The 25399-nt window shown below is 37.5% G+C and overlaps 1 protein-coding gene across 1 annotated transcript in view; it reads right to left on the bottom strand.

Annotated features, from left to right (window-relative positions):
• Positions 1 to 25399, bottom strand: part of HECW2 (HECT, C2 and WW domain containing E3 ubiquitin protein ligase 2) — a 202282-nt gene that overhangs the window by 17916 nt on the left and 158967 nt on the right. The window contains exons 19-26 of the mRNA XM_012728869.1: positions 20699 to 20819; positions 19132 to 19245; positions 9704 to 9856; positions 8194 to 8292; positions 5031 to 5160; positions 3938 to 4084; positions 3173 to 3287; positions 289 to 374 (exon numbers count right to left, since the gene is read on the bottom strand). Coding sequence (XP_012584323.1) covers positions 289 to 374; positions 3173 to 3287; positions 3938 to 4084; positions 5031 to 5160; positions 8194 to 8292; positions 9704 to 9856; positions 19132 to 19245; positions 20699 to 20819 — 965 coding nt within the window. The remainder of the gene's footprint in view (positions 1 to 288; positions 375 to 3172; positions 3288 to 3937; positions 4085 to 5030; positions 5161 to 8193; positions 8293 to 9703; positions 9857 to 19131; positions 19246 to 20698; positions 20820 to 25399) is intronic.

Raw genomic sequence — 25399 nt, 5'->3', positions numbered from 1 at the left:
TGAAGGTGCCACACTGCCTTACAGCAGATATTGTTCTTGGGATCTTCGCACTGGAGCTGACACTTTCTCATCACTTTAAGAAATGCTTTGACTTAGTTAGGAATGTTCTGCATAATGATGGAGCCACAGAAACATGCAATCAGAATGTCTGGAAATTGTATATCCCATCCAAATCTCCAGACCAACAGGAAATGCACTTATTTGGATTATTTAACACTTCTTAAAAGTACATAATTATAAAATAATAATTATTTTAATGTATTCAAAGATATACAAATTACATCTTACCTGTAACAACCTTAGTCGTTGTTCATTGTTGAATCTTTCCACTGCAGCCCAGAACCATCGAATTACAATATGATTGTCATGATAGCCTAGAAGCCAATCATAAAATATCGTATCATTTTGAAACTTCTACATTAACCCCCCTGAGATATATTGACAAAGAACCCAGACATAAACCATTTTCTTTGATTCTATAAAGCTATTATTTCACACTAAGGAATAACCCTATACAGATGATGTAAATATGATCAAATGAGTGTCAGAAGTCAAATAAAAATTCTAAATGAAACCAAGAGGCCTTTTTTTATTTAGTGGTCACTAAATGTAACTAATGGCAAGCACAACAAATGAGTTATTTTAACCATATCATTTTTGAAAAATAGAACTATTGTTATTGGATATTCTTAATGCTGTTGGTCATTTGTTTGGGAAATAATTTTCAAGTACCAAGAATTATACTAAACTTGGGGCTTAGTATATGACAAAGAAAAGAGACCTTCACAGAATTTTTGGTAGAGAAACACATTAATCAAATAATTATGCAAATAAAGACAAAATTGCAAACTACCTTTTAAAACCATATGTAATGTTCACATTTTAAAATTGAATCAGTCTCACATAGATTTATTAATTAAAAGGGAAAAGTAAACCTATTATTTTAATTCCTTCATTAATAAACTGCAAATGATCATTAATCTAAGCATTATTTTTTATTCCAGATTTCAGTAGAATCTAATAGAATTCAAAAACTATCACCCAATGGGTGGATTACAGCAGTGGTTGTGAATTTTAAAATCTTTCAACAAAAATTAAGTTTAGAGAGAAGCCTGACAATGATTAAGGTACAATTAGTGATTCAAACTAACTAATTGACATATTCAATGTCTACAAGCCACTTCAACCCTGAGTCAGCAGAAGTAAGCCTGAAATAGGTAGGCCTCTAATAGAAGGTGAGAATTTGAATTTTTCTGCACAGTCCCACAGTGCAGGATTGGGAAGAATTTTGTTTTATTGTTGTTCACTGTTTGATCAGAATATACTGCCTTTGGAGAAGAAAGGGATCCAAGAGAAGGGTAAATAAAACTAGACTGTACATGGTGCTGCATAGGTGTCGTGTTCTGTCTTTGGCAAAGACTAGCTACTTGGTGCTAGGCAAATAGTTTTCTCATCTATAACATGAGATAAAATAAAGTGTATTGGCTCTTTACAGCTCAGTTTTCTGACCTCATGAATCTGCTCTTTCATCCTCTCCTTTGTTGTTTGTGCCAAACATTTTGAGGCGCTTCATCATATTCTCTACACACAGCTGCCTTCTGAACATATGGGAAGCGGTGGCAGAACTGCTTCTTCATTCAGTGCCAACTACCAGTTGGGCTAGCAAACACAGCAGCTGAATATTTCGCCCTTTCCTGCCTGACCCAAATCCTCTCCCTGGCCCCCACCAATCCCATACTCTACTCCTAGGGAGTCTATTTGATAAGACTTAAAATAGCCACAAAATGGGCACTTGGTTAGTTACACAAAGTGAATACAAATTTATATTGTGTAAATACAGAAATGACTTATTTGATTAGTAACATGGCAATTAGTATCTCCTGTAGGAAAAGAATGAACCGATAATATAATATTTACAGTAATATGTTGTAAGTTAGACAAATCTGCTTTACTTTGTGAAAATAGTTTGGTGAATAAAAGTTACTGTAACCAAGGCCATATAGGGATCATGCACAGGGTCAACTGGAAAAGAATTATTACAGCAACTAGACTTCTGAAACAGCAGCAGTAGTGACTGCAATTTAATACTGCCTTTCAGAGAAAATGGGTGCATGGGACCAGCCATGCAGCAATGAAGAGCTGGAAGAGTCACGTGTGAACAAAAATAAAAGTAACCTAGCAAATGTTGGGCCATTCTTTATTTCAAGCCTTTAAGTTTAAGTTTAATCTTTGTTTCAATTCAGGCGTTTTAAGAATTGTTCAATACTTAATTTATTCTGCTAAGTAATTAATTCAGTGACTTGGCAGTGGTGTTTTTCACTCTCCAAGTTCAGAACACCTCCTAACCTCTTACATATTGAGTTAAAATACAAACAAAAAACCAAAGCAAATGTTATTTTTTTAAATGACTTTTTGAAGACTTTATAGCAGCTTTTCAAAAAGCATATTTTTTTCTTTTTTAAATTACTGGAGAAAACGTTAACCTTGGGTTACCAGTAGGTCCCTTTCAAACACAACCACATTTCAATGGCTTTGATGTCAATTACCAACTGAAAATTTGTACTGATGCACAGACTTGCCCTTCTAATATTTCACACTAGGGATGTGTCAATGCAACTTTTAACTAATCATACAGTAATCTCCTTTTCAGTTGAACTTAATGCTTAATTTAGAAGAGCTTGTTCAATAAACCTCTTGAATTTTGAGAACCATGTCTTATTCCATCATGTGTTTCAGGAGCGACTTACAAGTGCCAAGTAGTTCAGTAAGATGTAGAATCACTTTGCTTATGGGGCAGCTCTGAGGGTGTGCCATTTGAGTTTTAGAATGAAGGTGGACTAGGTGGGGTTGGACCAGCTGAATGTGAGCTCCCTCGTGCTTCACCAACACCATAAAACAATTAATTAGCGTTCTAATAGTCACATTTCTTCACCAACAATTAAGAGTTATGACATCCTTAGATGGTGTCTAAATAGTCCTTATGCCACTTGAGAGATGAGGTAAGCAGGCAAAGAAGGGAATGTACCTTGCCCAAGGTCTCAACAACGTCTGCACTAGACCTATGATTAGAGTGCAAGTGCTTCTACCTGTCCTGGATTCAGACCAGCATGTGAACCATTTCCTACCCTTTATCTTGAAATATAAAATCCAGTCATCTATAGATCAAATTCACCTCCTCTGTATTCTGTGTTGTTTCTCCAGTCACTTAGGTCTATTTCAGCTGTGCCTGCGATGACCAGTTCTAATTCTCTTGCATCAAAGACAGATACCAGCCTGGCATCCACCACCTGTGGAACAAAAAGAATATAGGGTGTGGCTGAAGAACCTGGAGAAATTTCAACTATAATCTCAGTCTCATCAGAAAGTGAGGGGATGAAGAGGTTGAGGAATGATATGGATGAACTTTGCATAGGCATTTTAAAATATTATAAAGCTTGCTATACAAATATTTTTATGAGAAGAATGATGAGATTTGTGTCAACACAACTGTTTTCTAATTGACCACTGATTAATCCAGTTAGGTTTACACTTCAGAAGATACAGCACTTCTGAAGGAAAAGCACTCATATAGAAGTCAATGAAATCCTTGAAACAAACTCTGACCTCCTGATATGATCATTTCACATTTCAAGCATGAGATGTGATCACCTCTCTATAAGCATAAGTAATGACTTGAATGCTTTTATTGATCATTAAATGTCAAATATCACTTGAACATGGGTCATTTTATTTCAATAATCTCTTATAACAGGATTAGGCTTTTTTTGATATCTATGAAATATATAGGAAAAAATCACTGGACCTTTTAAATTGAAAGATCAACAATGAACATCGCAAAAGAAAAATGGCAATATTGCACAAACATAAAATGCAGCAAGATTGAACCACAGAATGAATGACTATCAGACTGCAAAGCCCCACTCCTGCTTGTCTTCACCTCATAGAAGCCACGCACTAAGCTTTCAGTCTGTTGCACAACACCCCTCTCAATCCTCCATTTCACCATCCTCTCGATGTACTCCTTCTTGTTTTTCTCTGTGACTGGGATATTGGCACCCCCTGGTTTTAATTCACGTTCAGTAATCTGAGATGAAAGGAACAAAGGACTGATCAAAAAGCAATACTCGTGATACTGAACACTGCTACCAACGAGCTACAATTAGCCAGCAACCTGTCCCTAACCCGGGCTGGGCACAGCCCATAGGCCTCAGGTCTGAGGCACCAGAGCAGAACCTAGGCACACACAATAGCTCTGTGAAAACTAGCATTGAGTTGGTGTCTGAAAGCCTCAGAGATTAAAGAAATGTATTGTAAATGCTGAAGGTTAAGTTTTAGATCCTAACAAATGAATACATCTTTTAAATGAGAATAAATTGGCTCTGGATTCTAACCCACTACTATTTGAATGTTTCACAATAACACATATTCACAATTTTTATAGGGCTCAAAGTCACTACATACAGAAAGCCAACATTTAATAAAGATTTACTTAAAGAAGCAGAATTATAGTCAAGTGAGTGTTAAATTGAGAATTTTCCAAAATAAATAAAAATTAGGAGAGCAGTCAAATGTTAATTAGTATCTAAGTAAGAATTTTACATATGAACTAGTATATCACCTTTGAAAGAAATTGCTTAACCAGCTATCCTACCTACTTTGAAAAGATGTAATATGTTGTCAAACTTTCACCAAAATAGTTTATTCCCTTCAAAACAATCAATTTTAACTTGATTGCTAATTTCAGTTAAGTTTAATAGTCAGGCACTAATGTCAATTCAATTTTCAAAATGGAGTAGCATGAACTTTTAAAAATGATATTTTACACAAGGCACATTCTAAAAATTTTATGTGGCTGTTTTAACTGGATCGCTGAAAAAACACCAAGACCTGTAAATCAGACCACCTTCACCTGCACTTGGCTTTAGAATAACCTTAACCAATATTATTGTAACTCTCCACAGGTTTTAGGCAGTGAATTAAGTGTTTGTCAAACATTGATGTACTTTGTCACCAGGTATTTGCACACAGACCTGTCCAAACACTTCTTCATTCACCGTGAACGTGAGATCCAGGATATCATGGATGTCATTGTCTTTCATCCACTGCAGGCTCTGGTGGAACTCTTCATCAAGGTATTCTAGATCACTTAAGTCACACAGACTAAGATGACAGGCAGAAACAAAGATGTAGGAAGGACTATCAGTAAAACCCCAAGGGAACAACCCAAGAAGTAAAGATAACAATAATCAACTAAGTAAGCATTTGTATCTGGAAGGTTCTTAGTCAACATGAATAGCTAACCCAGTGAAATAATTCAGAAATTCATTACAATATTCTAGAATCAACCTGTCGATTCACAGACACAGTACAGGAGACTCAAAGAACAGTGGCCATTTGCAGTTACCCACACTGATGCCAGAGCAGGAAATGGCCCTGGAGCTGACAACACAGGTCCTACAATCTTTTGATTCTATTACACAACCTAAAAGTCATTCATCTAATTAGAATTTTTTGGTCAGTTTTTACAGTGTAACTGTAACCCTCCCCAAAGATTAGATTTTATAATGCATCATCACATATATGTCCTTTTTCTTCATAGCACAGAATCATTTCTATGATACTGAAAACAGCAAGCCACAGAATCTCTCTATAGATTTTCTATATTTCTCTCTTCTTTTTTTATGAATGAGAGGAGGCTCTATAAGAGGTGGATTTACTATTCTATGCCCCTGTTGTAAGGTGGTAGAAATTGATTTACTTAGTCTGCCATGCCATGTGGTCACCTCCCTGACTGGGGTTCGAACTTGTGCTGCAGTAGCTGCGATATCTTCTTAGTGCTGTGCTTTAACCCGTTGTGCCACCAGGGAGGGCCCTACTTCAATTTTTTTAAAAGCTAAATAAAGGAGATTTCACAGTAGATAGGCAGAACATTTATTTTGACCACAGATTCAGGACAGGTTCCTTTTGAGTAGGTGATACATTAATTTTGCAAGATGCTTAAAAGCTTGAGAAGAAAGAGGAGATGGATGAGAAGGAGGAGAATTGAGGAAAAGAGAGATCACAAAAGGAGAGAAGCCCATGAGCCAGGCACAAAGGCATGGAGTATTGCAGACCAGTCCAAGCACATTGGCAGCACCAGTGTTAACTACAAGACTGAATTTCCAGAGAATGAAGCTGGGCAGGTAGTGACAGCAGTTCCTGAATGTCAGTAATTCAGGAGTGTGGTGATTCAGAATTACTGATAGTTCAAGACAGAGAAGGACATGATCAGATCTGAGATGTTAAGAAATTAAATTATTTCTCAGGACCCCTCCCTGGTGGCACAGCGGGCTGAAGCTCAGCACTGCAAGAGAGCTGCAGTCACTTCAGTGCGAGTTTGATCCCCGCCCAGAGGTGACCTCTCCTGTTTTGCCCGCACCTGTACCCCAGTTCTGTATGCATAAATAAATATATTCCCTTAAAAAAATTATTTCTCAGGAAGCCACAGTGTAGAGAATTATTTTAAATGGGAGGAAAACTGTTTATTATTAGAAGTCAAGATCAATTAACTGACCACTACAGACCTCTGGTCAAAGTAAGATAAAGACTTTAATTAGGGCAGAGTTTTTAAGGGTAAAGTGGAGCAGCTGGGTTTAAGAATTATTTAGGAGGCAAAATGTGGAGATTAGTAAATGGCTTTATTAAGATATATAAATAAAGATATCTAAAATAGAGGAGGCAAATGAACCTATATTGTAATCCGGTTCTGATTAATTGCCAGCCTTGAGGGCTTTATGCTAAAAAAAAAATCCAGAGGTCACAACGAGCCAGCAAGAAAAGGAGCATAAATACTTTGTGAATCCTCCTGTGGGCCTGGGTGCAGACAGGAGAGCAGAAGAGGTGGGTCTATGTGCCTGCCTGGTAGAGGGTGAGTCCCAATTTCCGAACAGAGGGAACAGAGAACACTGACACCATTAACTGTGACAGGGCACATGGGAAAAGGGGCGTTTTTAGACCAGGGCGAGTGTGTAAGCTTTTTTTAAACCATACTGATTTTGAGGTGCTTTGAGACTGTCTTCCCCAGTCCTAAAAGCCATGGGAGGTCAAACTGAGACTACAGATCTGATTCAATAGGAAATGACTCGAGTGAAGAGATTTCCCATGAAAGCACACAGAATGAGAAAAGAAGGGCCCAAAAAATGGAAGTTGTTGCAGCACTAAGGTCTAGGAGAGGAGCAAGCCACAAAGGAGACATCGTCGTAAAAGGAGGACAGGGAAGTAAGACACTGTGAATGCCAGTGAGAATAAAAATCAAGAACACACAGGTGGGGCCAAGGGAGTGTTTCATCTGTTTAGGCATCAACAGGAAGAAGGCAGCAGTCTTCTCTCTGACACTCCTAAGGGCCTATTAGAAAACCACCTTACTTTCACTTGAGGTCTAGGCTTCCACTTTATAGAAAACAGGAACGAGGCCTTGTTTAGGGGGTGAGTTGGACAGAGCTGAGCAACCATCCTGTGCTTTCCCACTGAAAAGTTTGAGCCACCAGCCCCTTGAAAGTTGCCTTTTCCTGTGCAGCCTGTAAATGACTACTATGATAAGGTCGGTGACTCTTCCTCTAACAGTAAATGCAGTCTTTCACTGTGCTAATCATGAAGAAATTCGATGAATGCTAATGTCTCTTCTGGCAGCACAAATAACTGTCTTGCATACAAGAGGGTCTCAAGAAAATAATAAACAATCAAACAAAAGGAAACAAAGACAATAAAAAGAGAATGAAAATTGGAACCAAAAACAAGCAGCTGAATGTTTGCAGAAAGCAAAATGTAAACTGTATCTCAAAAAGGATAAGAGGCTGTGAGTCACTAAGACTCTAACCCACAACTATTCTATTAATAATCAGCACTAATACCACAGGAATTCCAGTGCTGTATTTGAAGTGCAATTGCTTTAAAGAAACATGTGTTGCAGCAAATGAGAATAAATTATTTGGAGCAGAGCAAAACTAAGACATTGGGGGCAAGGCAGTAATAAAGGAAAACCACAGAGACCATTTTTGAAAATGCATTCATTTCAGAACTCTAACTACTATTTAGTTTAATAACAAAAGATTTGAGATAATGGGCAGATAAATCATTCTGACACAGGTTCCCTTTTCTTAAAGGAACTGTTGTGTTCTCACATGCTAACTACCCAAGCCCTAGAAATATTCTTACATTCTGAGAAGAGCCTTATAAAAGGGTCTCGTGAAGAAGGCATCCAACAAATACTGGTGTATTAGTGCAAGACCAAGGATCCTACCACTGAACCGGAACCTGTGAAGGAAAAGAGTGAGAGTTTACACTTTGTGATGCAGTTTCTAAGTGATCTATTTGCTTTCTAGAATGGCTTCTAGCTCTTGCCATCTAAATTAGTCCAAGATTCATTGTCTGTGAGGTACATGAGTATGTGTGCATACTATGAAGCTATGACTTCATTAGGCCAATAGTCACACCACCTGTGAAGACTCACCTGATTCACTGGATATACAGAGACTATGCTTCACCCTGTGTCAACAGGGTAGCACCCCACATGGCCACCATGAATTTCCCATGAGCATGTCAGTAAAATTTCCACAAACTACTTCTAAAAGATGTTGACAGAATGAGACCATCAGTGGTGGGGAAAATATCATCCCTTTCTCATTTGCAGCCATGGACATTGGCAGGATTTCTCTAATACAAACCTAGCAGCAATTCCCTTCTGAGGAAAAACCCAATCTCAGATTGGAAAGTTCCTTTGCTCCTTCTCTCTCAAAGCCCATAACTGTCACCATCCAAGAATTATGTATGTGGACATTTGGGGGAGTTTCCTCATGGGACATTCTGTTCTCTAAAATTTCAAGGCTCAATTCTATTCTGAATCACTTTGGGAACTTTTTTAAGTGTATCTGTCATGACTGGATTTGCTGACTGAGATGTACATTTATTTTCTCTTTCAAAAGTACTCAAGTTTCTAACTCTGAAAATCTGATGCCTTCCCAGAGTGTAAATCCACACTGAGGATGTACAGACTAAGATTCATACTGTTTGTCTGTAATTTTAGTGCCAGGCAGTCATTTTAAGATTAATGTACAGCAGCTTCGTTGTTCTTTATTTACACTTACGTTAGCCTAACTGCAATAGCAACAGTTAGGAGGATTCCAAATCAAAGCTGAGCAGAAGCTGATTTGAAGAGTAAGTTCTACAAGTTAATGCTCTCCACCCATCAACATTAGCCTCATGACTCATAATCTTTCCTACTCATGTTTTTTCTTTCATAACTATTATTGAAAACAAACAGGACAGGCAAAGAGGAGTTACAAAAATATTAAAAGACTATAAACACAAGCATTATTTTTTCAAAAGTGAGGATGTTTGGAAAGAGTGCAATTTGGGATTTACAGAATATATAGTATCCACATGAGATCCCAAACAAAATCCATAACTTTTTTTTCATGGCAAAAACCTTTTGAATTCCACCTACCTCCCTAAATTGACCTTATAGAACATAACCTACCTATTACTAGCTAGTAGCCTGCTTGTATATCTGAATTTGAAAACAAAAGCATAAGTCAAATGAAGAATTTAACTGAAAATATGATCTTTCTCCAAGGGAAAAAAAAACTGTTGAAAGAAAGATATGATCCCACAAAAATGAATACACCAGAAAATCAAATGAAGACAAATACTGAGGAAAAGTACTTACCATTCATGGTGATTGTCTACAAAAGCAGACATGGGACTTATTTGTACGGTGTATGTGTCATTGGCTGAATATTCAAATAAGCCATAATATGGGTTAAAAAGTTCTCTGGATACCAGGAAGAAAAACTCTCTGGAAGGTCCACTGTAATCCAGCCTTTAAAAAAAATCCACAAAAAGAAAAGCCAATTATTATTTTGTTGTTTAGATACTTAACATATTTTCTAGAATTTGACTTTCTATACAACATTCATTACAAGTCTAACTGTTGATATTTCAGGACTGTCTGAAACAAATTGTAAGCTCAATGATTCCTTATCTCATCCATGTCTTGACCCAGAATATGGACATTCATAGAGAACATATAAAAAAAAAGCTACTTATCAGGTAAGGAATAGGAAAGATCCTACTACTTTGATTATAAAATGTAAATATTTTAAATGTCTCAAATGAGGTTTTGGGAAAAGAGAATAGGATGCTTTATTTAAACAGGGAACAACCAGAGAATACCCTCCCTATCACCACAGGACCTGTAGTCCCTCATGGATTCCTGAAATATTTTGAGATGGAGGAAGAAAGATTTCAGTGAGTTAGTTTAGTGAGAGGATTTTAGTTAGAGGGCCTCTCCTGGTTTGTCCAGAGGCAAAGATGGAATGATTAGGACTCAAGTGAAAACTTAAAAAAAATCACCAAGGAAAATTATAGTCAAAAAAAGTGAAGATATCTAAATCTCTCTAGGGAAGGTATTTGAGGAAGAGGCTGAAACTAGCACCTGAATGCAGTGTAAATTCCACTCAACTTTCAAGACATCGGGGTCAAAGTCAAGTACGAGAAATGATTGTGCTAGGTTTGAGGAATGATAAGTGGCCAAAAATGCTGAGAGCAAAATATGCAGTAAAGAGCAGTATTCAATAAAGCAATCTGATATGCTAATTTCAACATGAAAAATATAAAGCAATTCTATCCTATGATAGAACGTTTACACATGGATTCAAAACCAGGAAAGAATGCTTAAGAAAGAATGGGAGCACTGGTAAGTTGCAGTGATAGGATTTTTATGACTCCTTTTGCTCACTATTTTTCCTTCTTATGGTATTTCCTCTGTGGTCATCATTGCATATTTTTAATGAAAAATAAATAATTGGAGTCTATTCAGTGATGGGATTGTGTGGTGGAGAAAAGAATCCTATTATGGGTGGAAGAGGGAGTTGGGATATTGCTAAGAAAAAATTAACAAGGCTTTTTATTTTTGTCTTATTTGAGTATTAAAAATAATTTACATAGCAGGCTTCAGCTATTCACACCCTATGTTCTCAATTTTTGTTATATCCAAAGACAGACTCACAATTATTTTTTGATATTTCATTAAGTCAACTTTAAGTTTGTTCTCCTAATGTCTGGAATACAATAATATTTATTAATTGTGATAGGCTACCTTTATTTTTCTTTAATACACAATAAAAGAAACATTACAAATGTCAGTCTGTGTAATAGCTAAATCATTTCACACACCAAAAGCACACACTATACTTTGGGAGATATGAAGATAGACTGACAGAAAACTTCTGTGTACAGAAAAATGCAAACAGTAGATTTGGGTCCAAAGGGATCTTATATGGGCACAAAGGGACTATCCTTTGGGCAGCTGAATATGACGTGGCCCCAGGCAGGAAGGCACCTTGCTCGGATAACCTGGGGACTCCCAAAGCAGCACTGGGGGTGCGGTTTGGCGAACAGAGAGGGAGTTTCCCCTCCTCCCATGGAGACTGAGACTGAAGGAGCCCTGAGAGGCTTCCTCCCACTGTCCTAGTTCCTAATTCTCTAACACTACCAGCAAGTAGCAGAATACTTCTTCCACTCAAATGTTCTCCACATACTTAGAGGCCTGCTTTCAACAAAAACTGAGAGCCTGTTATGTTCTGGGTACTAGCCCAGATGTGAAAGCTGCAAAACCTTGAGAAATCATCCTCTAATGGAACTCTCAGTTTACCGGCCTGGTGTCCCTGTCGCTGCCCGCTTCTGCCCCTCCCCCACTTCCTTCTACCTCCTCTCCAGGTAGTGCTGAGAGTTCTCTGCCACCTGGTCCCTCTGCTCTGGACACTGCAGAACCAAACTGTGACCAATGGCTGGTGTCTAGTACAGAAGACAATACTCGATGTGTGGTCTGGCAAGCAAAGAGCTTAGAAAGGACTCTTGTCTTCTTTTCCTGACAGTTTTCTTCAACATTATTCTACTTGACTCAGCTACAATCTCAAATTTTTCACCTATACTACCCTAACTCAGGACTCTCTTATCCTGTCTGCTTGTAGCTACATCTTTTTAAAAGCTAAATAAAGACTTTATACCTTTTCTCACTAAATTTCACTTCATAAGGCTTAGTCCTTGATTCCTCTCTACCTAGACCACTAGAGATCCCAAAACCTCTCTAAATTTCCTACAGATGGTGAATCCCACCACTGAATAAGACCCCGTATCTTTCTAGAAACAGACAATAGCTATGGTCAAAGCCATCTAAGAAGTCATTTTGCCCACCTCCTCATTTAACACAGGAGAAAAGCCAGAGGCTGAAGAAAACACTGACTTTTATCAAATAAAAGCTGTAGCAAGGACCCAGGCCTTGACATTGGCTGTTAATGCTCATTACATTTACAGGCTACTGACACTGTAAATGTTTATCAGATTAAAAAAAAAAAAAAAAAAACGTTGCTTTCATCAGGGATTGGCAAACAATGGCCTGACAGCCAAACCTTCCCCAGCCCCTGACAAAAAGTTAGGTTTTCTCAGAATACAGTGTGCGCTTCTGTTTTCAACTGTCCGGACTGCTTTCCTGCTGTGAGGCGGAGCTGAGCAGGTGAGGTGCAGCAGGGAAGATATGGCTACAGCACCTGAATATTTACTGTCTGGCACTTTAGAAAAAAAGTTTGTTTACCTCCCTAGTAAGCGGAAGTAAGAGGAAAATGCTGCTCTATTAAAACAGCTGACTAACTAGAAATCCTCTCTTTTTAATGACAATCCCATCAAGGATACATAAAATGACTACAGCATCCTAGATCCAAGCAACCCCTGACAGTGGCCAGAACTACTACCGAGATCAGACTGGCAGGGCCCATGACAGGCAGAGGTGTGGGATGGGCATGGGCCACATCAGTGGAAACACATTTCTGGGCCAGTTTTCTTACAAAAAGCAAATTGGTATAAGAAATATGAGCTTTGCCCTCTTAAAGTTAAACGGTGTCATTTAGTTAGAAATAACATATTTTTACTGAGCTTTAACTCTCAGTGTTTGAACAATACTGGACTTACCAGAGTGTTTTTGTATTATAATTACACTTGTGTCTCCTCTATATACACTCCTAGACCATAACTATATGAGGGCAGGGGCATTATTTTTCTTCTTTTTGTATCCCAATACTTAGCCTGATACACAGGAATCAAGCAATACACATTGCCGAATCAATTAGACGAGCCCTGCGATATCCTCAAAAGAAAACCAACATTATTTACATTGCTTTTTTGGCATATAGCAGAGTGAATAATAGCACAAGTTTGCCTTTGGGTGGTATCTTGATTTAATGACACTAACAGGTTACTCCAATCCCTGAAAGACAACTCAGTTTGCAAACAGCCTAAGAAATCACTCAAATGCATGATACTAAGAAAGCCCAGCACTTACCATTTTTAGGTCTAATAGCTGGTAATATGATAAAGTTTGTTAAGATAACCAAGGTGTATCTCATTGACAGATTCCTTTCTTTTAAAAATGATAATAGCTGCATTTGGCTAATGAAATGTTCCCAGAGAAGTTAAGTTGAAAAGGAAAGCTGCTTTTTTAAATTTTTCTCCAAAGAGAGAACAAAACTAACAGTTCTCCTAAGAGGAGAATGTGTCTTCCTCAACTGGTCAGGTTTTTATCTGCTGTTTTTCAACTCTAGCAGCACTGATGGAGTCACTCTAAAGACAAAATATGTTTAAACTTAATTCGATGATAATCCAAAACTTAGAACTGCATATCTGAGAGCAGGTTGAAGATTACAAATTATATATGTCTACCTAATTAAATAAGACATGTCCTAGCAGGAATTTTCCTGCAATGTGCATGTACTTCCTGCAATGTCTCAGCAACCTCTTCCTTATAAATAGTTAATATGACTCATATCACAGGGATCACTTGTTATATTCCTGTTTTGCCAGTTAGGTTAGTTCCACAGCTAAAGGCTTGGCACAGAAATATAGAAACTCTGGACAACGGGTGTGTAGCCACACAACAGCTGTGTCTGAGCACATTTCAGAATAAGCACAGATGTCTCTAGGGTGGCAATATAGTTTGAGTTGTGTGAAGTGCAGATAAAGCATTTTAAACACCATCATGTTCCTGGGCTGACATATCATCTGAGATGTTAGTGGCATCCAATGTTTGCTAAAATGGTAAATTTTATTCCCCTGTTCTTCATTTGCAACTAAGAATGATTGAAAACAGTATTTTAACAGAAGTAAACTAAAAAATGAAAGATGATGATGGCACTGGGAACTCACACCCTCATTTCCTACAAGTTTTCTGGAACAAAGAAAGCTCTGCTATCTTACAAATCGGTTCAGGCACACAGAACCTACGCACCTTCTGATTACCATGATATTTATAGCAGCAAGGCATTACTTCTTAAGCCACTTCAGAAGGGCCAATGGGCAAATAAAGAATTTTGTGAGCAATTAATATGACATTTTGCCAGGTGATACTCAACTAAAGCCTCAATCCAAAAGCACCCTTCTTCAGGTTTGGGTTACTTGGTTATCCCACACATATCTTTTCTTGGGGGGCAGGGAAGAAAAGAGCAGTAGCATAAAGTATAACTTGAACTTTTTTTGAAGATGTCTGAGGAATAAATGGGAGTGGTCAGGACCTCAAACAACTAGCAAGAATTATTAGATCAGTGGTATCTGCTTATTTTGTAAGTAGGGATGCAGAAAACTTTAAGGTCCCTTCCCTCATTGCTTTTATTTGCTTGCTTCAGGTGAAAGAGCATAGGAAGAACACATTCCCTTCCTAGTTTAAGTGTGGCACAGCATAGCTTTGCAAGACAGATGATTGACCTCAAGGAGATGGCACTCACATAAAATGAACTCATTCTTTCTTAGAGAAAGGTGCTTTTTACTGAGCTGGCCATTGAGGAAGAAAGAGGCGAGGCAATCCCAGTGCAAACATCCTTTCTTTATCCGATTCCTGACTTCCTTACTGCCTCCTAACTATGAAGTAATGGCCCAGGATGCCTTATCAAATACAATCGTCCAGTTAGTTAACTTTTGAAACCACATAGCCTTTTGTTGCTAGGTCTTCAATTCAGAAGAAAATAATACTCTGGCGAATATGTGCTGTGCCACTGGCCCCCTTCCAAAAGAAGCAACTTCTAGGCTGACCGAAATCCAACAGAAAAATGCAAGCTCAGCACAAAATTCCCCACCACATCCAGATGACTCAGTTTCTAGCCATTTTGCCACTGTTGACCTCACTCCTCCCCTTTGCAAGAACAGATAGCTAAATCAAGTTGGGTGGAAATTTTAATGACAAGAGAACAAAACCTCCAGCTCTGACCCAATTAGATTACAGTGGTTTGCTTAGAAGTGGTCTACTTTCTATATTAAAAAGTCAAGCAGAACATGACACATTATCTTAGCTAGAAATAATAACCTTTTTATTGTCAACTACTGTATTTGCATTTATAGACTCTAGGATCACTTTTGCTTTTTTATTATTATAGTTTATTTTTACATCATTTTGTGCCTTTTTCCATCTGTTGTAATCCCCATGGACTTCCCATCACCACATCACCAGTGTGCTTTTTTTTTTTTTTTAATGGACTATAGACTACTCCAGCATTCTTGGATTAATTTTACCTCAGTTGGAATTTGTTATCATCCTATAAATTAATGTTTATAAACTTTGCCATCATTTTTCTTAGGGCTTCCATTTCAGAAACTATCAGGTTTCAGACCAGGCAAAGAAATAGTTTAAAGTTCAGCTGTACCATTTGGGGATGCAGGGATTATTCTTAAAATATAATTATTGAGATGCCATCAATAAGAACTGCAAAGTATTATCCTTTCATAGATAAAGTTGACATTGGCAACATAAAATAATACTCTGTATAAGTCAATATCCCTACTAATTTGGACTTTCCACAGAATTAGCTCTACCTATGTCTTATTTCTCTACTGACCTCAAGTATAGAAGAAAGTATACACAATGTAAAATTACTTGGAGGCAATAACTCATTAAACAACAAGTAAATAATTAAAGTCATTCAGGATGACATTTCCTAAATCTCTCCAAATCTTAACTGTACATCTTCTTTAGTAAATGTTTTAGTTACATAAATAATTTTTGATTTAAAATTACAAAGGAGACATGCAAAATTCTTATACAGCCCACATTCAGTTTGCCTTTTATTAATGTTTTATATTAGTTCAGTACCTTTGTTACAATCATCGAACCAATACTGATATATCATCATTAACTAAAATTCATCCTTTATCATTAACAAAATTCCATTCAGATTTCCTTGGCTTTTACCTAATATATGTCATTTCTTTTCCAGATTCTGATACAGAATTCTCATATTACAATTAAGTGTAATATTTCCTTGGTTCCTCTTAGCTCTAAACCTCTCAGACTTCTCTGGTTTTTGATGATCTTGACAGTTTTAAGGAGTATTAGTCTCATAATTTGGAATGGTCTGATGTTTTCCCCATAGCTAGGCTATATTTATCCCATCACATCACAGGTACTACTATCCATATGAATTATGACTGTTGATTTTAAACTTGGTCATCTGGCTGAGTGCGTGTCAGGCTTCTTCACTGTTGATGTTCAGCTCTTCCCACCATATTATGGATCACTTTGTGTGATCCATAGCTAAAGAGTGGAGGATATGCTGAATTATTTGTCTATTCTACTCCATTCATTTATTCAATCTGTATATTTATATCAGTGTAGACACATGTCGATTCAGTTTACTACTACTTTAAATTTTTTCTCAATTTATTCCAACTTTGATAGATCTTTGACTTGGTTCTTATGCATTTTTGACAACTGCTGATCACTCTGGGTTTTTTGACCAATTTTTTTCTTTCTGGCATTACAACATGCTTTAATTTTTATCTTGTCTATTTCCTCTCCTAGTTTTAGAATAAGTCATTTCTCCAAGCAGCCCCAGGTTCTTGAATTGAGGAATGATAATGGAAACCAGATCTGTGCCTTTGGTATACACGTTTTTAAATTCCTGTTACTAGGACTTTTCCTGAAGAACTGAAGAATTAATTCCTGAAGAATTAACAAAGGGAAAGTGACAGAAAACTTCCAGCTCCATTTTTTGTAGTTCAGTAGAACATTTTATTTAGTTTTTCATTTGGGTTTTACTATAATCTGGACAGAAATATCATGATCTTTAATTTTAATGTTAAAGAATCTATGTGTTGAGAAAATGGCAAAGACTTACTTCTTACTTTTATGTATTAAGTTTTCCATTTTTCTCACCATCTTTCAAAATAGTATAGGTTATCAATGCTTTAATAAGAAAAAGAAGTCTATGTGTAATGGTCCACAGTAAATATTCACAACATGACAATATAGTATTGACATGACAGTCATGAGATCAGACGTTATCTTGTCCTGTTCTAGCTTCAGTGTCATGTGCAGGAAGGCGTGATTACAAGATTGTTTCTGAGGGCTGAGGACACACCAAAATATCCTCCCCTCTTGTTTTCCATCTGAATTTAAAGGAGAAAAACAGATAATGGAAGTAGGAAGCATTTGGACATCAGCAGCGAAGATATAAAGTCCCACTCAGTCTGGGCCTCCTAGGCATGGATAGCCTCACTCCAGATAATAGGGGGAGACTGCTCTGGAACAATCAATAAACAGTTGATAAGCATCTGTTCCTATTCAAGTTTAAGTAGCGAGGTTTCCAAAGACTCTTTCTTACACCTCTGAGATCTCAATGAGCTATGGTCCAAAATTGAAGGAAGGCAGCTGGAGTTCTGGGGGAGGATAATTATTCTCATCCAAACAGAGTGGTTATCTAAGGAAATACTTGGAATCCCATGCATACCTATGATTCTCTGATTGGGCTAAAAACATTTGCCTTATTTTCAATTGTGCACCTGCATCTTTTAGCCAACTAACATCAGCTAGATGTCCATTAATGTAGGCTCATGATAAAAGACTCATCTCAGGCAAACTTCTATTCACATTTTGTCACGTTATATTGTTTTCCCATAAAATACACTTCAATCTAGACACAGCTAGGAGAGTATATGACAACATATGTGAAAAAAAAAAAAAAAACCAGAAGTTATCAGTCACAGACTGGAATAGAGAAGAGACTTACGGATAGGGAAAAAATTTCAGATAAACCAGTCAGGACTTGTTATACTTCAGAGCTACTTTAAGAGTGGCTGAAGAAAGACAATAAGCCAAGTTTCAAATCCTGATTTTGCTCCATTTGCATAGGCAAGTCACTTTATAATTTGGAACCTCCATTTCATAAATTATATACTGAATGCTTGAACTTATTGGCTACTATTGCTACAATTTCATATTCTAATACACTTTACTTTTGGTCATGAGAAAAAAGAATGGCTTTAAAATGATCCAGACCATAAGAATGAAGGAAAACACCACCAAAGTTCAGAAAGCAGTGTGGTTTGCTTTCTTTCGTTTTGCTTTGTTTTAGTGACAGCTGGGTTCCGAGACGTTGCTGAGAGAAAACCCAGAGTTAAAATGAGGAGAGAGGAAGGGATCAGAGAGAGACGAGAGATGTCATCTCTTCAAATGTTATATAACAACTGTTATGTCTAGTTAGATAGAATACCACTGTGTAGAAGTCTTCACTCCTTTATTTCCTAATCTTTATCTATACGAGCACACTCATGGAACAGTAGACATTTGTTTACAGGTAATTAGTTTGGTAGGTGTGTTTTCTCAAAGGAAGAGAAAAACTGGTAACAAAGAAATTAGAACCAGGGCTAAGAGATACTAATGTGGAAGCGTCCTGATGACAGCAGGAATTTAATTCAGGATTCTGTAATTGAGTTAATTTAACAGGTGAAGATTGGTCTACTTACACCCCAGTGCAGATAACAAGGTCACAGACATTAAAAAACAATTCCTTGTTTTATTCCTAAAGTCCCACTTTTTGCTTAAGGAAGAGAAGAAACCAAACTAAGCCTTGCTTTCAAAAATGATCTCTAGTTAAGAGTTTTCACTACAGAATGTTTATGTCAAGTGATTTAAAAGCCAGAAAAGCCTTTCATAAAAAACCTGAGAGATTTTTAAGTGTACGAGAACAGCATTTCCTGCCAGAAGGATTTCCGGCCAATGTGGTGAAATATCCGCTCCAGCAGCCACTGTCACATAGACTACTTCTCTTTTCTACTCACCCTTCCTCCCCTACAAAGGTGACGTACAGCTTATTTCTCTGCAGGTCTTTTCTGGAATAACCCATAATCTGATTAAAAGCATCTTCGAGTAAGTGATCTCTTCTGATAATTAGCCTGTCCATAAAGAGACAATTTGAAAAATATGAATTATTTCCAAATTCTTCTTCTAGACTGGGTACTTGTCATTTAATGTCCACTTATCATAATTAACTAGTCAACAAGTGTACTGACTTAATGTCATTGTTATCTACAAAAAGAACGCATTTATCTCAACTCTTAACAGCATTAACATTAGTTACATCAAGAATCATTGGTAAATAGAGCATTCCACGCAGGACATAAAAAACAACCTGACAATCTTTTCTGAATGGTTAAATTAATTTACCCCAGAAAGAAGATGGTTATAAAACAAATAACACATACACACTTTCATTTACTAAAGGAAGAACAACCCTATGCAGCAGTATTTTAAATCTGAATGCATCTAGACGAGGAATTCAATTACTAAGAGCCTAGTGAGATAAGACTGTGGGAACAAGGTGGGAAAAATAAATCTCACTGTCATCCAAAGCAGAGGAGTTTATAATTGTGCTTAATTTAATTTTTAAATTACATGAGTTTTTGAGATTCCCTAAGTGACAGATACAGTGAGTGATATTTGCAGCCCCACTTAATCTACTTACGATTATAACAATTAAAGTCATCCTTAAGCAGATATCAATTTGCCTTCATGCAAATACTCATGGAAGGGAGGATGATAGGGGGTGTGACACTGGAAGCCTTGATTATCAAGACTTTCAGAAGTGAAGCGTGAGAAAGGTAAAAGCTCAGAGTTGTATGGTGCTTTGGATTGTTGGCAGTTTTTGAGGCAAGGAAAGGTTGTGAATTTAATAAAGCAAGCCTTCATCTGGGGCAGAGTGAGGGGCTATTGGTTTGGGTGACAGTCTCAGGTACCCTGGGTCATGGTAAAGAGTGGACCCTCTTTCTTCTGTCCCCTCTCAGGTAAACATGGTGATCTCTAGTGGGGACATGAAACAGGAGTAGAGGTGGGGATGAAGAAGTTTGAGTATGTATGAGGTGAAAATAATTCTAGGTCAAGCATGATGGTATTTTAATTTCCCCACTTAAAGAAAAGTGGGTGAAGAAAGAAGCAACATTCATGACAAATTCCACTGGACAAATGTTTATTTCTCAGAGATAAATAAAGCTGAACATTATTCCTATACTCAGTTCAGCTCAGGAGGAAGTAATGATAACCTTTTAATCATGAACAGACTATAAACAAACTATACTTTTGGAAGGAAAAATCATCTACTTTTTTTTTTTGCCTACATAGAATGTGGGAATATGGTAATTTCTTTACTGTTTGTTTCAAAAGCTTCAATTATATTGTGCATAATTCCAGGAATATATTTTAGGTGATCTTGTAATTTACACATGCCAAAATAAATGTGCTAACTAAAACAAAGATTGATCATCGCAATAACAATTTCTTCCACTCCCAATTGTACCCCACACCCTGCTTTCACCATCTGTGAATGTTGTGGTTTATATCCCGTTGACTTACTTTAATTTCCCTGGACCTTGTCCGTATCCTTTAGTCTCTAACTTCCTGTAAAAGTTCCTTAGTTTGGCTTCAAAGTCTCGCTTGTAGGGGGCTGGAGCTCGGGCATTGGCACGCTGAGTACCTACAGCAAACCACAAAAAAAGGAGGGTCTTGGTTTATGCACTGTCCTGTATATTCCTCATATCTTCATGGAAAATTTTACTAGAGGATTGAGACAATAATCAGCAAGTTTAAGGAAGCAATACTTTTCGTTCTTATACCTTCACTTCTCCAAGTTTAAGATTATAACAGAGCCTAACTAGGATGTTAAGAGATGTGCTCTTTGTGGCTTTTTAGAAGAGAATAACCATCCTTTTTGAATAGTTACAATAGTGCTCATGCATTAGTCAAATATGTTCCCTTTTTCAATCCAAGTTAACATGAGTCAAAAAGAGTTACTCATGTCTGATGATAACTGTTTGGGTGGAATATCATTGCTTGCTACTGAGATGATATCATGGGAATTAGACAGGAAGTTATAATATAAAAAGTATGTGGCATATAAAGAAAGCAAATTTTCAAGTTTCAGACACATAATTCCCTACATTTCACATTTGCATGGTAGAATAATCTTGATAAATCTGGTATATGTCTCCTGGTTGCCAAAGAATAAATAATACTGATATTTGTTGAATCCTTAATATGTGCCAAACACTGTAACTATATACCACTTAATGACAAGTTTCATTTATCATATGAAAAGTAACATGCTTTGTTCCTCTTTCCAAAGAAAAATACAGTTTTATGTCACAAGATCACTAACAAGCAAGACAGACACAAAGCTGGTGATGCAATTGGGAGTCGGATACAGAGCCAGGAAAAAACACCAGATACTTTCACTAAACACTGCAAAATATAATTAAAGAAACAAGAAAACAAAGTTTTGAAGTCTTTTGAATTACTAAATATTTCTTTAATGAATGAATCAACTAAAGGATTGTTATGCTAATGCTTTGTTAGGCTCAGCAACAGATGATTAAAATGAATAAACTTGGGTTGCTGGATTGAATATCTTGGTTAGGAAGTAAATCACATTAAATAAACAGAGAATAATAAAGTCCTAAAGTAGTTGTAATACAAGCTATAAGGTGGAAGGGACAAATTATGTCCTGAGACTATCTCCAGCCCTATTGATTTATTTTGCTAATTATACATTTTTTGAAAGGTTTCAAATTAACTAACAACACTTAAAAATCAAGAAGGTCCAAGTTTTAAAAAACCCAGATTTTTCCTCACACATGATTTAAGAACTCTTGCAACAACTGGCTCACATTTCCCTGGGGCTATGGGTGGGCAGTGACTCCATTAGATAATAATGTGCCACAGTCACTCAGTGACGCTGGTTGCCTTGTTGCCTCCAAATGTAAAATTGGAAAATTTGGAAAAATTTTCATTTGTAACATTAGAAAAGAAGTACTAAAAGAGGAGAAGCAGAGGTTGAGGAAAAGACCTTAGGAAGGAGAATTTATTGAAACCAATTCTTGCCAACAGGTAAGGATCTATATTCCCTTTTGGGGTGGGGCAGTAAGAACCGGAATAAGCATTGTTTGCATGTTGAGAAGACACTGAGAGAGCCCACCAACGTAGAGTAGACGGAGTGTGCTGGGTGCAAGTGGGAAATGTATCGGTCAGAAGTTTGGAGCCAAATTATGAGAGGAATTTTAAAAAACCTTGCCGAGGCGTTTGGGCATGATACAGTGAGCAGTGGGCAGTCTTTATAGGTTCTTGCGCAAGAGAATAACAGACAAGTGGTGTTTTATTTAAGAAATCATTTTCTGAGCGTGTTGAGCCGATTAAGGGTGGGAAGGAAGGAAGGTGACTGGAGGGAGGAGAGTCAGTTAGGAGTAGTTTTAGCAATCAAGGCCCCCAGGGGATGCGGACCAGACAGGAGCATGGTGACTCAGAGAACATTTACAGCATGAAATAAAAAAAGAATGGCAACAGTAGATATGCAAGGGAGAGACCAGGAAGCTCTGACAGTAATACATAGCTCTTCAAACAACAGCTCTTGTTTATTAAGTTCCTGCTGTGTATTGAGGACTGACCACTTTACACAGAAAATCTTGAAAACCCTCACAAGAATCTAGGAAGTGGGCATTATTATTATTGCCATCATCAACTTTTTGTAACCAAGGAAAGTGAATCATAGCCCTGCACATGGTAGATTAAGGATTTGAACAAAGCCTATCTGACACTCAGACCAGTGTGAGGTTCTCTGGCAACAGGGTCATGTCTAGATGCAGAGTTGGGGATGCAGCTGTTCAAGTGGACAAATTGCAGGCTCCTGAATGTGGTACTGGCACTCTGGTGAGCGACCAGGGCCGTGTGGGGGCCCATGAGCCAGGGCTCATATGGCACTGTGCACAGCCTGGCCAGGAGAAGCCCTTCTCTGTGGTGGCTACTGTGGTGATCAGAAATCATTTCAACACTAAGTAAAAAATAAGTAATGGGAGTTAAGTAAGGAAGAGACCTGGGAAGCTCCGATGGTAGTAGAGAGACACAGAGGTGAACACTAGATCAAGGGAAAGTCTTTTAGGAATGAATTTTAATACAACTGCCTTTCGACCAACACACATGTCTGTACAGTCATGAATTTCTGACCCAAAGAACTAATGAGCATGTCATAAACGAAATAATACATTTAAGCTTAAAAGATTAGGGAGCCTAGGCAGTGGTCTCAATCTTGCTGGTACATTAGAGTTGCTTAGGAAGCATTTAAAAGTGCCAGTGTTCAGGTGACACCCAAGATGAATTACATCATGTAGATGGGATCCAGGCCAAAGTGTTTTGTGCAGCTTCCAGATGAGCTAAAGTGCAGCCAAGGTTGAGAACCATTATCCCCTACAGGAAGGTCAAATGCAACCAATGAAACACCTGGGCAGCTTCCAGGGACCGACACTAGGAATGCTTCCTGTGGGTCTGAAAGGCATTGTTCGCATGAAGAACATGAAGGAACATGAAGGAACATACTCCCAGGAAAACAAAGTCGCTCTTGGATGGCTGAGGACCGGGGTGGGGACACACACTGGTCCACTTTATTCAGGAGAGACAGAATAAAGTCAGTGCTGCAGTCTAAGAAGCTGCAGACTAGAAAACTAATGAATCAGTGTTCAAGGCACAATCATTAATAGGAAAAATAATAAAAGACTAAGTGAAATTCTTTCAGGACTCAAAGAAATCAGGATTCTTTAGAAGTTACTTACTTTTAAAAAGAACTGTATATATACTACTGCTGCAAAATTTGAGATGCTTAAAAGGATACAGGAAATGCCATGATGTATTCCATCAATATTATCAGAAACATTAATAAACACTTAAGAAAAATGACCTCTGACTCCACTTACACTTTAGGTAAAGGGATTCAGTTATATAGACTCTGGAGAAACTGTTAAATACAAAAATTCTTTTGCTAATAGTTTTGACTATGCAAAAAATCATCACATATTACTTCATGATTTTAAAATGACAGCAAATTATGCTACTGGCCTTATCAGATGCTAAAGGCAAGTCAGATACTGCTGCCAAGAAATTCCAGAACAGGAATAATGCTATTTTTATTTTAGAAATAAAAAATGGGTTCTCTCTGGTGGTGCAGCAGTTTACAACTCAGCATTGAAAGCTAGCCACAGCTGCTTCACTGTGAGTTCAATCCTCTGCCCCACAGGTGATCCACATGGTGCAGCAGACTTTTCCTGACCTGCTTGCTGCTCCCCTCAGCAGTATGCTTCATCAATCTGCCTGTTCTGTTCCCATACTGTCTCTGGTGAATCCTCTCACTACCCCTGCACCTCTTGCCTGTACCTCAGTTCTGTATGCATAAATAAATAAAAAAAAATAAAGAAAAAAAAACAAGAAATCAAAATAATCTTAAAAGCCTGAGCTGATGGAATTGTATGGCAACCATAACTGCAAGCGAAGTTCTAGGATACAATACTTTCACATGGAGAGAGGAAGGTCATGTCTTTATAGTTCTAAAAGGAAATCAGATTAAAAAAAGATCAATGCTGCATTTAGGAAGTGGCCAAAATGAAGGGTTAACTTCATAGGTAATCAGTATTATATAAATTATTTGCAGGGAAAAAATGTTCAGTTACATGTTAGGGGTTCCCCCCTTATTCTAGCAAGATCTAAAGTACTGCCATGTAGTGTTACACTATGTCCATACATTGTTACCAAATAGCATAATCATATACAAACTGAAGATTTCCACCAGAGGAAACTCTGTAGATTACAAAATTCCTGGCCTCAAATTGCTAAATCTGGGTCCCTTTTGATTTTGGGTGTGTGACCTGGAACCCAGATTGCTTTGACACTAGCTTTCATTCTACATTGGGGGCTGGGGGGTGGGCAGTGCTTAGCTGATCCAGCTAAGGTGGCTCTCAAGGACACTTTCCTGGATCACTTAAAAAGAAAATACTCTGACCTTTTTTATTTTTATAATTGCTTATTAGTTAATGAAACTAAATCATTAAGCATTACAAAGTTTTTGAAATACTCCATCTTCTGGAAAATAGCTTAACAAAAGGAAGTTAAGTAAAAAGACAAAGACCTCCAAAATAGGCACAAAGCACAAATACTGAAGTTTTCTTATTTGCAATTTTGATTATTCTGTAAGAATGGTAAAAGGTGGTCAGATTATTACTTTGAGTTTGCTGATGCTCC

Source organism: Condylura cristata, unplaced genomic scaffold (assembly GCF_000260355.1).
Source record: "Condylura cristata isolate star-nosed mole 26May11 unplaced genomic scaffold, ConCri1.0 scaffold00002, whole genome shotgun sequence".
NCBI classification, from domain to species: Eukaryota; Metazoa; Chordata; class Mammalia; order Eulipotyphla; family Talpidae; genus Condylura; species Condylura cristata.
This window is presented reverse-complemented; position numbering and strand designations above follow the sequence as displayed.